At 46.5% G+C, this 12,251-nt stretch overlaps 1 protein-coding gene across 6 annotated transcripts in view; it reads right to left on the bottom strand.

Annotated features, from left to right (window-relative positions):
* The window catches only part of DNM2 (dynamin 2), a 186,749-nt gene that overhangs the window by 145,092 nt on the left and 29,406 nt on the right, over positions 1-12,251 (bottom strand). For all 6 annotated transcript variants that reach the window (XM_083355833.1, XM_083355830.1, XM_083355831.1 and 3 more), the window contains exons 2-3: positions 7,967-8,040; positions 7,562-7,711 (exon numbers count right to left, since the gene is read on the bottom strand). In XM_083355833.1, the coding sequence (XP_083211959.1) occupies positions 7,562-7,711; positions 7,967-8,040 (224 nt within the window). The remainder of the gene's footprint in view (positions 1-7,561; positions 7,712-7,966; positions 8,041-12,251) is intronic.

Raw genomic sequence — 12,251 nt, forward strand, 5'->3', positions numbered from 1 at the left:
AATAAGGCAAACCCCTGTTCAAACAGTAGAGACTGGAGAGCGTCTGAGGCTGAAAAGCGTCTGCCAAGATTTATTACACGAACAAGAAACAAAACACTGGAACTTGAATCCTCAAACGGAAGGGTTGCTTTCAGCAACCAGCCCTTCCCCAAACACTCCTTTTATTTAGAGTTCAGGGCGTGGCCTCCCTCTGCCTCCTCCCGAGGAGACCCGCAGCCTTTCTCTGCTTGGTCCTGCTCGACTGCCTCCTGCGTCGGGCGTCCTTGAACAGGGCCAGCTGTAGGTCATCATCCTCCGCACTATCGGGCTCACGCAGCTGAGAAGAGGGCCCCGACTGGGGGCTCTGCAAAGCCTCCAAGCCATCATCAGCCGGTTCGTCTTCCACACCCTCCTCCTCCCCCTCATCTGAGTCATCCGAGACATCTGGGCCGGCTGCCGGACCCACAGGCTGGCCCTGAGTCACAACACTATCCCGCACCGCAGGGCCCTTCCCCCGGGTCTGCCGATCCGGATGCGGTCGGGATGGGAATTGTTCGTGAAACGCAGTCACCAACGCAGGGGCATGAACGGCGGTCGCGTCTTCCCATGTGAAGTCCTCCGGCCCGTACCCTTTCCACTCGATCAAGTACTGGAAGCGACCTTTCAACCAACGGGAATCCCGGATGCTGGCGACCTCGTACTCGGGGGTGCTGCCTCCATCACGAGGTCCTGATGGGGGAGGTTCCGCTTGGCGAAGTGGACAAGCCGGTTGTTCGGGGACCAACAAGGACCGATGGAAGACGGGGTGCACGCGCAGGGAACGTGGCAGAGTTAAACGATAGGCGACCGGATTGATGACGGCCTCGACTGGGAACGGTCCAAGGTAACGGTGGTCCAGCTTCCTCGCCGGCTGAGTGGATGGTAGGTTCCTGGTGGACAGCCAGACCCGATCCCCCACCGATAGTGGAGGCGTATCCCTTCTCGACCGATCGGCAAACCTCTTGTAGTCGGCCTTGGCCTTCTCCAGCTGCCGTCGCACCAACCGATGGATCGCCTGTAACTCCGCCATAAATTCGTTCGCTGCCGGCTCCGGTGAGTCCACGGGAGAAAGGGGGGAAAAACCGGGGGTGATAACCCACGTTGGCCAAGAACGGTGTCATCTGCGTGGAGGTGTGCTGCGAGTTGTTAAAGGCAAACTCGGCTATGGCCAAATAGTCCACCCAATTGTCCTGCTGCAGGTTAACGTAGCAGCGCAGATACTGCTCTAAGATGCCGATGACCTTCTCGGTACCCCCGTCAGTTTGAGGATGATGCGCGGACGAGAGGCAAACCTTAATGTCCAACGCCCGCATCAACTCCTGCCAGAAGCGGGCTGTAAACTGGGCCCCCCTATCGGAGACGACTCTATCGGGAAGGCCGTGCAGCCGGAACACCTGTTGGATGAACATGCGACTAGTGGCGCGAGCTGACGGTAAGCCGCGACAGGGGATGAAGTGCGCCATCTTGGTCAGCATGTCCACCACGACAAACACTGTCGTGAAGCCGGAGGATGGGGGTAGATCCGTCAGAAAGTCCATGGACACAGCCCCCCAGGGTCTCTTGGGTGTTGGCAAAGGCTGCAGTAAACCAGGCGGGGCCCCTGTCGCTGACTTGGCCTGCCTGCATGGGATGCAGGAGGTGACATAAGACTGGACGTCGTGTCGGACTCGGGGCCACCAGAAGGTACGGGAGACCAGGTTCAGAGTCTTGAACAGGCCAAAATACCCCGCAGCCGGGTTATCATGACACTGGCTGAGGACGAGTCCCCTGAGTGGCCCTCCTGGAACATAGAGCCGGTCACGATAATACAGGAGTCCATCCGTGACCAACCAAGGCGAATCTGGCCCCACCTCTTCCTTCCGCTGAGCCACCCACGCCTCCTGCTGCTGCGCCTCCCGGATCCGAGCCCGTATATCCACCGGCTCCCGCACCGCAGCAAAAGACTCGACGGGGATCACGGTCCTGGGCGGAAGCTTGTCTTCCACTCGGGTGTATTCGGGCTTCCTGGACAGAGCATCCGCTCTCTGATTGTGCCTGCTTGGTATGTACCGCACCCGGAAGTCAAACCTCGCAAAGAAAAGGGACCACCGGATATGGCGTTGGTTCAAATTCCGAGCGGTCTGCAGGCTTTCCAGATTCTTGTGGTCCGTCCGGACCTCGATTTGATGCCGCGCCCCCTCCAGATGATGCCTCCAAGCCTCGAACGCCGCCTTGATGGCCAGCAGCTCCTTCTCCCAGATGGTATAGTTACGCTCCGAGGGGTTCAATTTCCGAGAGTGATACGCGCAAGGGAAAAGGGTACCGTTGGGCGTCGCTGCCTGGAGTAACACGGCCCCAATGGCAATGTCGGAGGCGTCCGCCTCCACGACAAACGGCCGTTGCGGGTCAGGATGCTTCAAGATGGGCTCCTTCATGAAGGCGTCCTTCAAAGCTTGGAACGCCTGTTGTTCGGGGGCGTTCCACTGGAACCGAGTCTTCTTCTGCAGGAGCCGGGTGAGGGGGGCTGTCAAGGCAGCAAAGCCAGGGATGAATGTTCGATAGTAGTTGGCAAATCCAAGAAGTCGCTGAACATCCTTCACGCGACGCGGAGGTTGCCAACTCTGCAACGACTCAACTTTACTCGGTTCCATGGCGATGCCCTCAGGAGAAATGCGGTGACCCAGGAAATCGATGGTCACCTGGTAGAACTGGCACTTCTCCAACTTGGCAAACAGCCGATGTTTCCGGAGGCGCTGCAGGACCTGACGGAGATGCTGATGATGCACTTCACGCGATGGGGAGTAAATCAGCATGTCGTCCAGGTAAATCACGACAAACTGATCCAACAGATCTCAAAAGATGTCGTTCATAAAATGCTGAAACACAGCGGGGGCGTTGGTCAGGCCAAACGGCATCACCGTGTACTCGAAATGTCCATAGCGAGTACCAAACGCCGTCTTCCACTCATCACCCGGCCGAACCCTGACGAGGTTGTAAGCTCCACGCAGGTCCAGTTTCGTGAAGATCTTAGCCTCCCGGAGTCGGTCCAAGAGCTCGGGGATGAGGGGCAGCGGGTAGCGGTTACGCACCGTGATGGCATTGAGTTTCCGGTAGTCACAGCAAAGCCGTAACTCGCCCGACTTCTTTTTGACGAAGAGCACGGGCGCAGACACTGGCGAGGACGAGGGCCGGATGAAACCACGAGCCAAGTTCTTTGTCAGGAAGTCCCGCAATGCAGCCAACTCGGGCTCCGACATGGAGTACAAACGCCCCACTGGGAGAGGCGCATCAGGGACTAGATCAATGGAGCAGTCGTAGGGCCTGTGCGGGGGTAATTGGTCCGCCTCTGACTCGCTGAACACATCAGCAAAGTCGGACAGTTCGGGAGGCAAGGAAACCCCTGAGGAACCCTCCACCTGGCCGGCACAGATATGGCGGGTGTGGTCCACGCACTGCAAACTTGGGAAGGTGACCAAGTTCTGAGACCAATAGATCTGTGGATCATGCGCCCGGAGCCACGCCAGTCCCAAGACCACGGGGAAGTGCAGATCCGAAGTGATGTAGAAATGGATGGCCTCCACATGGGAACTGATGGCCATACACACTGGTTGCGTGGCGGCCGTAATAGGCCCGGACAGGAGCACTCGACCATCAATAGTCTCCACTAGCATGGGCGGATCCACCGGACACTGGGGAACAGCCCATTTGGCCACAAAGGCCGAGTCCATAAAGTTAGAGGTAGCCCCAGAGTCAATTAAGGCATGGACCGGAATCCCCTCTGGCTTGCCAGGAAGGATCAGACGTGCCTCCAAAATCAAATGCCGTGGAGGTTCACAGGCACCGTCGGAACGGCGTCGCTCGGCGTGGTCGTTGTGAGTCGCCCGATCTATCACACCGTCTAGATCGGGCTCGGGCCGTTTCCCGACAGCAAAGCAGGGGACTTTCTCGGGGCAGGCTTGGTCACTGATGCCCGCTGACGCTTCTTTGGGCAAGAAGCAGCCAAATGTCCAGGGTCCCCACAGTAAAAACACAACCCCCCCGATCGTTGTCTGTCCATTTCCGTCACCGATAGACGGGACCTGGCGGCACCCAGCTCCATTGGCTCCTCCCTCTGGACTGGGGGCTCACGCTCAACAGGAGCGGCAGGGGTCTGTGGGGTGGCACGGCGACTCTTTCGCTGCTGTAGCCGGGCATCGATCTGCAGACAAAGATGGATCAGCCCATTCAGGTCTGAGGGAATGTCCACGCGGGCCAGCTCATCCAACATCTCCTCCGACAAGCCATCCTGGAAGGCATCCACGAGCGCAGCCTCATTCCAGGCGGAATCCTGGCTAAGCAGCCGGAAATCGCTGATATAGGCCTGTAGGGGGCGCTGACCCTGCCTCAAAGCTTTCAGGCGTCGGGTGGCGGTCTGCGCCTTAATTGGGTCCTCGTACATGAGGCGCATATGGTCACAAAACCCCCCAAAGTTATCCAAAAAAGGGCTAGGTTGTGCCAGCAAAGGCGTGCCCCAACGAGCTGCATCCCCCGACAGAAGGCTTAACACGAATCCCACCTTATCCCGGTCAGTGGGGAAATCAGCTGCTCTCACGCTGATAAAAAGCTGGCATTGTCCCAGGAAGGCAGGAAACAGTTCTGGATTGCCAGCAAATTTATCCGGCATAGCTATCTGACATTTCCTCCTGGGTGGGGGTGCAGCAAGTACCTGAGCTTGCAGTTGAGCCACCTGAGCTGCCAGCAAAGTGAGTTGCTGGGTGAGCTGAGCATTCTCGGCACGAAGCTGCTCCATCGTAGTAGTAAGGGGTGGGAGGCTGAAAGCAAACTGTTCTGAACCAGCCAACTACCGGCCTTGTAATAAGGCAAACCCCTGTTCAAACAGTAGAGACTGGAGAGCGTCTGAGGCTGAAAAGCGTCTGCCAAGATTTATTACACGAACAAGAAACAAAACACTGGAACTTGAATCCTCAAACGGAAGGGTTGCTTTCAGCAACCAGCCCTTCCCCAAACACTCCTTTTATTTAGAGTTCAGGGCGTGGCCTCCCTCTGCCTCCTCCCGAGGAGACCCGCAGCCTTTCTCTGCTTGGTCCTGCTCGACTGCCTCCTGCGTCGGGCGTCCTTGAACAGGGCCAGCTGTAGGTCATCATCCTCCGCACTATCGGGCTCACGCAGCTGAGAAGAGGGCCCCGACTGGGGGCTCTGCAAAGCCTCCAAGCCATCATCAGCCGGTTCGTCTTCCACACCCTCCTCCTCCCCCTCATCTGAGTCATCCGAGACATCTGGGCCGGCTGCCGGACCCACAGGCTGGCCCTGAGTCACAACAGCTAGGGAGTTCCAGAAAAACATCTACTTCTGCTTCATTGACTATGCTAAAGCCTTTGATTGTGTGGATCATAACAAACTGTGGCAAGTTCTTAAAGAGATGGGAGTACCAGACCTTCTTATTTGTCTCTTGAGAAACCTATTTGCGGGTCAAGAAGCAACAGTGAGAACTGGACACGGAACCACTGATTGGTTCAAAATTGGGAAAGGAGTCCGGCAAGGCTGTATACTGTCGCCCTGCCTATTTAACTTATATGCAGAGCACATCATGAGAAAGGCAGGGCTAGATGAATCAAAAGTTGGAATTAAGATTGCCGGAAGAAATATCAACAACCTAAGATACGCAGATGATACCACTCTAATGGCAGAAAGTGAAGAACTAAAGAGACTCTTGTTGCGGGTGAAGAAGGAGAGTGCAAAACTTGGGTTGAAACTTAACATTAAGAAAACCAAGATCATGGCATCTGGCCCTCTCAATTCTTGGCAAATAGATGGGGAAGAAATGGAGGTAGTGACAGATTTTGTTTTCCTGGGCTCCAAGATCACTGCAGATGGAGACTGTAGCCAAGAAATTAAAAGACGCTTGCTCCTGGGGAAGAAAGCCATGGCAAATCTAGACAGCACACTAAAAAGCAGAGACATCACCCTGTCAACAAAAGTGCTATAGTCAAGGCTATGGTCTTCCCAGTTGCAATGTATGGCAGTGAAAGTTGGACCATAAGAAAGGCTGAGCGCCAAAGAATTGAGGCCTTTGAACTATAGTGCTGGAGAAGACTCCTGCGAGTCCCTTGGACTGCAAGGCGATCAAACCGGTCAGTCCTAGAGGAGATCAATCCTGACTGCTCTTTAGAAGGCCAGATCCCGAAGCTAAAACTCAAATACTTTGGCCACCTAATGAGAAGGAAGGACTCACTGGAGAAGAGCCTAATGCTGGGAAAGATCGAGGGCAATAGAAGAAGGGGACGACAGAGAATGAGGTGGCTGGATGGAGTCACTGAAGCAGTAGGCATGAGCTTAAATGGACTCCAGAAGGTGGTAGAAGACAGGAAGGCCTGGAGGAATGTTGTCCATAGGGTTGTGATGGGTCGGACACGACTTCGCAGCTAACAACAACAACAACAAAATCAAGAACGGACCAGGATTCCCTTAGAATGTCTCCAAAAGGTTGCCTTCAGCAACCAGCCCCTCCCACACCTTCCCATTTTATTATCAGTCCCAAGGTGTGGCTTCTCACTGCCTCAGCTGCTGGGAGCACAGGCTGACACTGAATCACAACATAGACGTTTGCTGTTAATAACATTATAAAAAAGCACTTCTAATCTTCCTTACTGCAGTTACAAATCTATTTTCTCTCCTTCCTCATTAAAATTATACCATAATTCCCCATATTCAATTGTTTTAATCTGCACATCCAAAAATCACCATTCAAAACATTTCCAAATGCATGGGATAGCCAAATATACAATTCAAAATGAAGTATTTTGTGAATGCGATACTCAAAACGTTTCACTAAAATATTTTGTGCATCCCTACTCTCAAGTGTGTGTGTGTATGTGTGTTGTGTAGATGTAGATGTATGACAGCATACATATAGCATATGTAAAGATAAATGTATATTCCTATCAGACAGCTAATTAGATAAAAAAAGATTCTGAAAGTCTTCTTTTCCTTAAAAAGATAAGATTGAAAGATATTTTCAACGTTTGGGGTCTGACTTATCTCTTGACTTTTTTCTGGTTGATCTTTCTTCATTCTTTCAATATCATCACTTCAAGAAATAGGACAATTTTACTACTGTCCTCAAATTACAAACAATCGCTTAATGATTGTTCAAAGTTATAATGATGAAAAAAGTTACTTAAGACTTCTCCTTGAAATTACGACTGTTGCACTAGATTCCGTATTCATTTGATCACATTTCAGGCACTTGCCAACTGGCTTATATTTACAACTAGTTGCAGCATCCTGCAATCATGTGATCACATTTTGCAACATTTTTTGCTTTTTAAAACAAAAAGGCAAAAACTACCCAATAGATAAGCTGGGTTTAACTTATGATGTGATTCATTTAACGACTATGTGATTTGCTTAACAACTACAATTTTCTTGATAACTGTCATAAAAATGGTCATAAATTTGAGTCTGGTCATGTGGAGACCTGACTTATGATTGCAACAAATTTCCTTCTTTCCTAGTTATTGAGAAGATATAATATCCAATTTTTACAAAAACCCACAACACTTACCATGTGGTGAATATACCCTCAGGTTAATAGGGATAGGAGAAATGCCTTTATTTGTTCCTGTCACCCTATCAGTCTCAGTTTCAATCTCCTGTCGGACTTCATCAAAATCTGTAAACTTCTTAGATTTGCAGTGCAAAAATTCTGCATATTCTGAAAGAGAACCGATATCTTTTGTGAAACTCAAATACAAATCTAAGGGAAATTTTTGAGAGCTCATGTAACCATTATAATGTATTATCACAATTTAACCATAGTAAATACTTCATCATGCTTACTGACTTTTAAGGTATCATTGAATATGTAAAATTGTCTAAATCCAAGAAGAAACGATACATGAATATACTGTAACATTGTTCACAAAAGAATTTGGATTGTTTTTTAAGCATAAATGAAGGGATCACTCACCTGTTTTAGAAAAGATAAGCTGAAGAATGAGAGGTCGTCGGGTAACAATTCCAGATCCACGGGGCAAGAAATCTCTGCAAAATATATTGACAATATATTACTATGATAGCTTAAAACAGATACTATGAACAAGAAAGAGACATCACCCTGTCAATGGAGTCACTGAAGCAGTAGGCGTGAGCTTAAACGGACTCCAGAAGATGGTAGAGGACAGGAAGGCCTGGAGGAACGTTGTCCATAGGGTCGCAATGGGTCGGACATGACTTCGCAGCTAACAACAACAATGATATACTTGCAGATATACTTTCTGCAAGTGTACAGAAAAGTTTCTATTTCTCAAATCTTAGTGTACATAGACTGATGGCTCATTAATTATAAAGTTTGCACATTTTCCAAGATTACAGAAAAATGCTGGTCTCTGATCATAATAAAGATAATATTGAGTAGTTCAAAGAAATGAAGTAGGGAAACAAGGGAAACTGCTTTTATTTATTAACAGTTTTTTTCCTTTTATAAAGTACTTTTTTTAATTCAGGAAATTGTACAATGTTATTGTTTCCCTAACTATAGAAAGAGAATGGAAGCTTAGATGATTACGTTGTACAGGCTTATAAAATCAGGCTTGTAAAATCAAGTTGTAAGGCAAATCTTTAGACTATTTCACATTATGAGTGACTTAATAAGTTAATTGGAAATAGAATGATTTTTACCAGTCTCATACATGTTATTGAAAATTTTAATGTGAAGTAGGTTTGAAAATGTATTTTAATATTTATAGTGCTTAAGTAATTCCTACAGCTTGTAAAATTATTAAAGCGTATTTGAAAATATCAATGTAAAGAGGAAGTTTTAAAAAGATGCATTATAATTTATTGATTTTCCAAATATTTTAGAAAAGTTTAGAAGTTTAAAATGGACGTTTAAAAAAGTTTTTTTTCCTTTAAGGTTAAAAAATCTGAAAGAGAACAGTGAATTTTGATAATATAAATGATAATATCTATAAAGATTAATAAGAGAAAATAGGATATATATTATTTTCCACAGCTGTCAGAACCCATTCCTATTTCATTTCTATCTATCCCCTCTGACCCAAAATTAAATCTCACCTTTCCATGGGTTCTGCCATACTCCCAAGGGGGAGGGTGGAATGAACCCACGGGTTTTTTGCCTCTGCTTCTTCTATCTGCTACAATGTAACATTTTCCTTTTGTTTATTGCCTGTTTCCTCTATCCGCTACAATGTAACATTTTGCTTTCCTGCATTATATCTGTCTGAACTTTCTCTCCCTAAAACAGGGGTGTCAAACTGCCAGCCCGCAGGCCAGATGCATCACGACAAAACCGCGCCCACCCCATTGCCGGTAATGGGAAAAAAGCTCCGATATGTCATGCGATGTCACATGACGTCGCGAGTTTGACATGTCTGCCTGAAACTGTCAACTAGAAGAAGGGAGGGAATAAGAAATGTAACCTCCGTGATTTATTTCTACGCTTTCTGTGCATGGGCTTTATCTTCTCAAAACATCCGGTTGACATTTCACCACCCCCACCCACCCCCCAGGGATTCAAAGCAAAGCAGTTAAAGTAACAGGCTGTCTCTTATATTGTCAGTGCAAAAACATGTCAATGTTTGCAGGATTGACATCCGACCCCACTTACAAAAAAAAACAGATCCTGCAATGTAAACAGAAAACAAGTTAGGAACTGGCTTTTGGTTTGTTGGGGTGTTTCTCATAAAACTTTTTGATAAGTCTGTCAGCTTTCACATCGCTAGATTTCACCCAAATGGCTTCAGACAATGGGTATCCCTTCCATTGTACTAGGTACTGCAATTTTGAAAGATTCTAGAGTCAAGAATACGTTTCACTTCATAATGGGTCTGACCCGCTACTATGAGGGGATCAGGTGATTTTTTAGGGGGAGGTCTTAAAGTGGAGGCTCGAAAAAGTTTCAGTAAGCTACAATGGAACACCAGGTGAATTTTTCCCTAAAGTCTGGGGAGTTTCAATTCTACCATGACAGGGTTGATGATTCTCACAATGGGGAAAGGCCCCAAGAATTTTGGTTCCAATTTCTTGGACTTCCTGTTTGGTTGTCATTGGGACAAGTTGTGAAAGTCAGTGTTCGGCTTTCCAGCTTGGTTTTTCTTAGTCTAGCGACCCTTAAAAGGTCGGAAAGTTGCCCTGGAGGGGCGATGAAGGAGGGAGGGATACTTCAGGAGCTCCGATCAGTGGGCAACCGATCAGAGCGAACTGTAGGACCCTCTGGAAAATGAAACTAACAGAAAGGCTGTTTTATATCTTTGGCCATAGATGTCTCCAGCAGGGAGCAAAGGATTTTTAAAAAACAGCGGAATTTCAACTGCGTGTTGAAGCTGAGTGAGCAAGATGTTTACTTTTCTTCTCTTAGAGGACTATAAATGTTGAGCCCCTGATTGGAAAGAGCTGGAATGTAAAGAACCCCCAGAAGATTTATGAGTGGCGAGTAATTACACGGGGGAAGAGATTCTTTGTTAAAAATAATGGACATTGATAAATAAGCCAAGGAGGACATCTAGAGGTGAAAAAAGAGAACGAAATTTTTACAACATGCTCTGTTGATTGAAAGTTTAACCTTGAAAAGAACAGCTGCAGCTGTTTTGTTATGAGATGGAAACTTAAAAGTTACTTCTATTGAATTTGACTAAACTTAAACAGACGTTGTTTTGGCTATAGAGTGTAAACCTCAAAATGACTTCATCGAACATTACTAGACTTATGAAAAAAAACTTCTTCTGCACCATCAGTAGGACAATCTAGTCCTACAACACAGGGATTTATCGAAGCTATGGTGCAAAGGGAAAAGACCACAAGATGAAACACAGACTTCATTAAAATTTCTTCAGGATCTTATGTTAAAGAATCAAGAGACTTTCAAAAGGAACCATTTAGAGTCACAACAGAATCATAAGAGTACACAAGCAACATTGGAGAAGTTAAATGAAGAATTTTTGGATATAAAGGGAAAATTGGAAATTCAAAATCAAATGATAATAAAAACCAACAGAAGATACATAAGATTGAAGAAAAAACAGATGATAATGACAAATAGATAGAAATGTTACTGCGAGAAAATGAAAAATTAGATAACGAAACTAAGATTTTAGAGATGGCAAATGTGGAACACTATTTAAGATTTCAAAACATTCCTGAAGATAAAGAGGAAAACATAGAAGAGGTGATTATTGACATTTTGGAGGAGGCTATGAAAGTGGATAGAGGAGAAATTCAATTTGAATTAGATGGGATATTCTGCTTCAATTCAAGCTATGCAAGAAGAAATAGGTTTCCAAGAGAAGTACATGTATGGTTTGCAAGGAAGATAACAAGAGATGAAATACTGCGGAAAGTAAGAGATGAACCAATACAATATAAAGATAAAGAAATTGTGGTCTTAAAACAGATACCTAAGAGAGTTAAAGATTCACGAAGACAGTATCATTTCTTGACTACGAAATTGATGGCTAATGGCATAAACTTCAGATGGCTGATGCCAGAAGGCATCTTAATAAACTGGAACAACACAAGATATAGACTTGATTCAATTTGGAAAGCAGAAGACTTTGAAGAGAAGAATAGGTCAATTTTGGATGAAGGAATAAAAAGAGATCAAGGGGAAAATAAAGAGCAGAAACAAACAGAAGAGAAGACTCAAGGAGCTACTGCACAAACAAAAGAATAGAAAGAGGAGGGTCTCCAAAAGAGGGAGGATGAGAGACCCGCTAAATAGAAATGGATAAAGAAAGTGGAATCTTTTCAGTAAACATAAATGGATTGAACTCCCCAATTAAAAGAAACAAGATTTTTAGGAAACTATGGAAACTGAATTTGGATATAATTTGTTTGCAAGAAACACATATTTTTATTTTTATTTTTATTTTAATCCCATTTATATCCCACCCTTCTCCGAAGACTCAGGGCGGCTTACAATTTAAGCACAAACCAATGTGCTTAGCAGCCTTCATTCTATGTATATGCCTGCTTATTAGGGCTTTCGTGCCCCCCCCAGCGGCATTTTTACAAAGTCAGGTTATTGCCCCCAACAATCTGGGTCCTCATTTTACCTACCTCGGAAGGATGGAAGGCTGAGTCAACCTTGAGCCTGGTGGGATGCGAACCTGCACTAATTGCAGGCAGCTGGTGTTACTTAAGGAGGCATTAGCCCACTGCTCCACCATCTTCTGGTATAAAAGCACAACATTATAAACTATTGGAATACTCAAAGATTGGAAAACTTTACTATGTGT

The sequence above is a fragment of the Vipera ursinii genome (assembly GCF_947247035.1).
Source record: "Vipera ursinii genome assembly, chromosome: 2".
NCBI lineage: Eukaryota > Metazoa > Chordata > Lepidosauria > Squamata > Viperidae > Vipera > Vipera ursinii.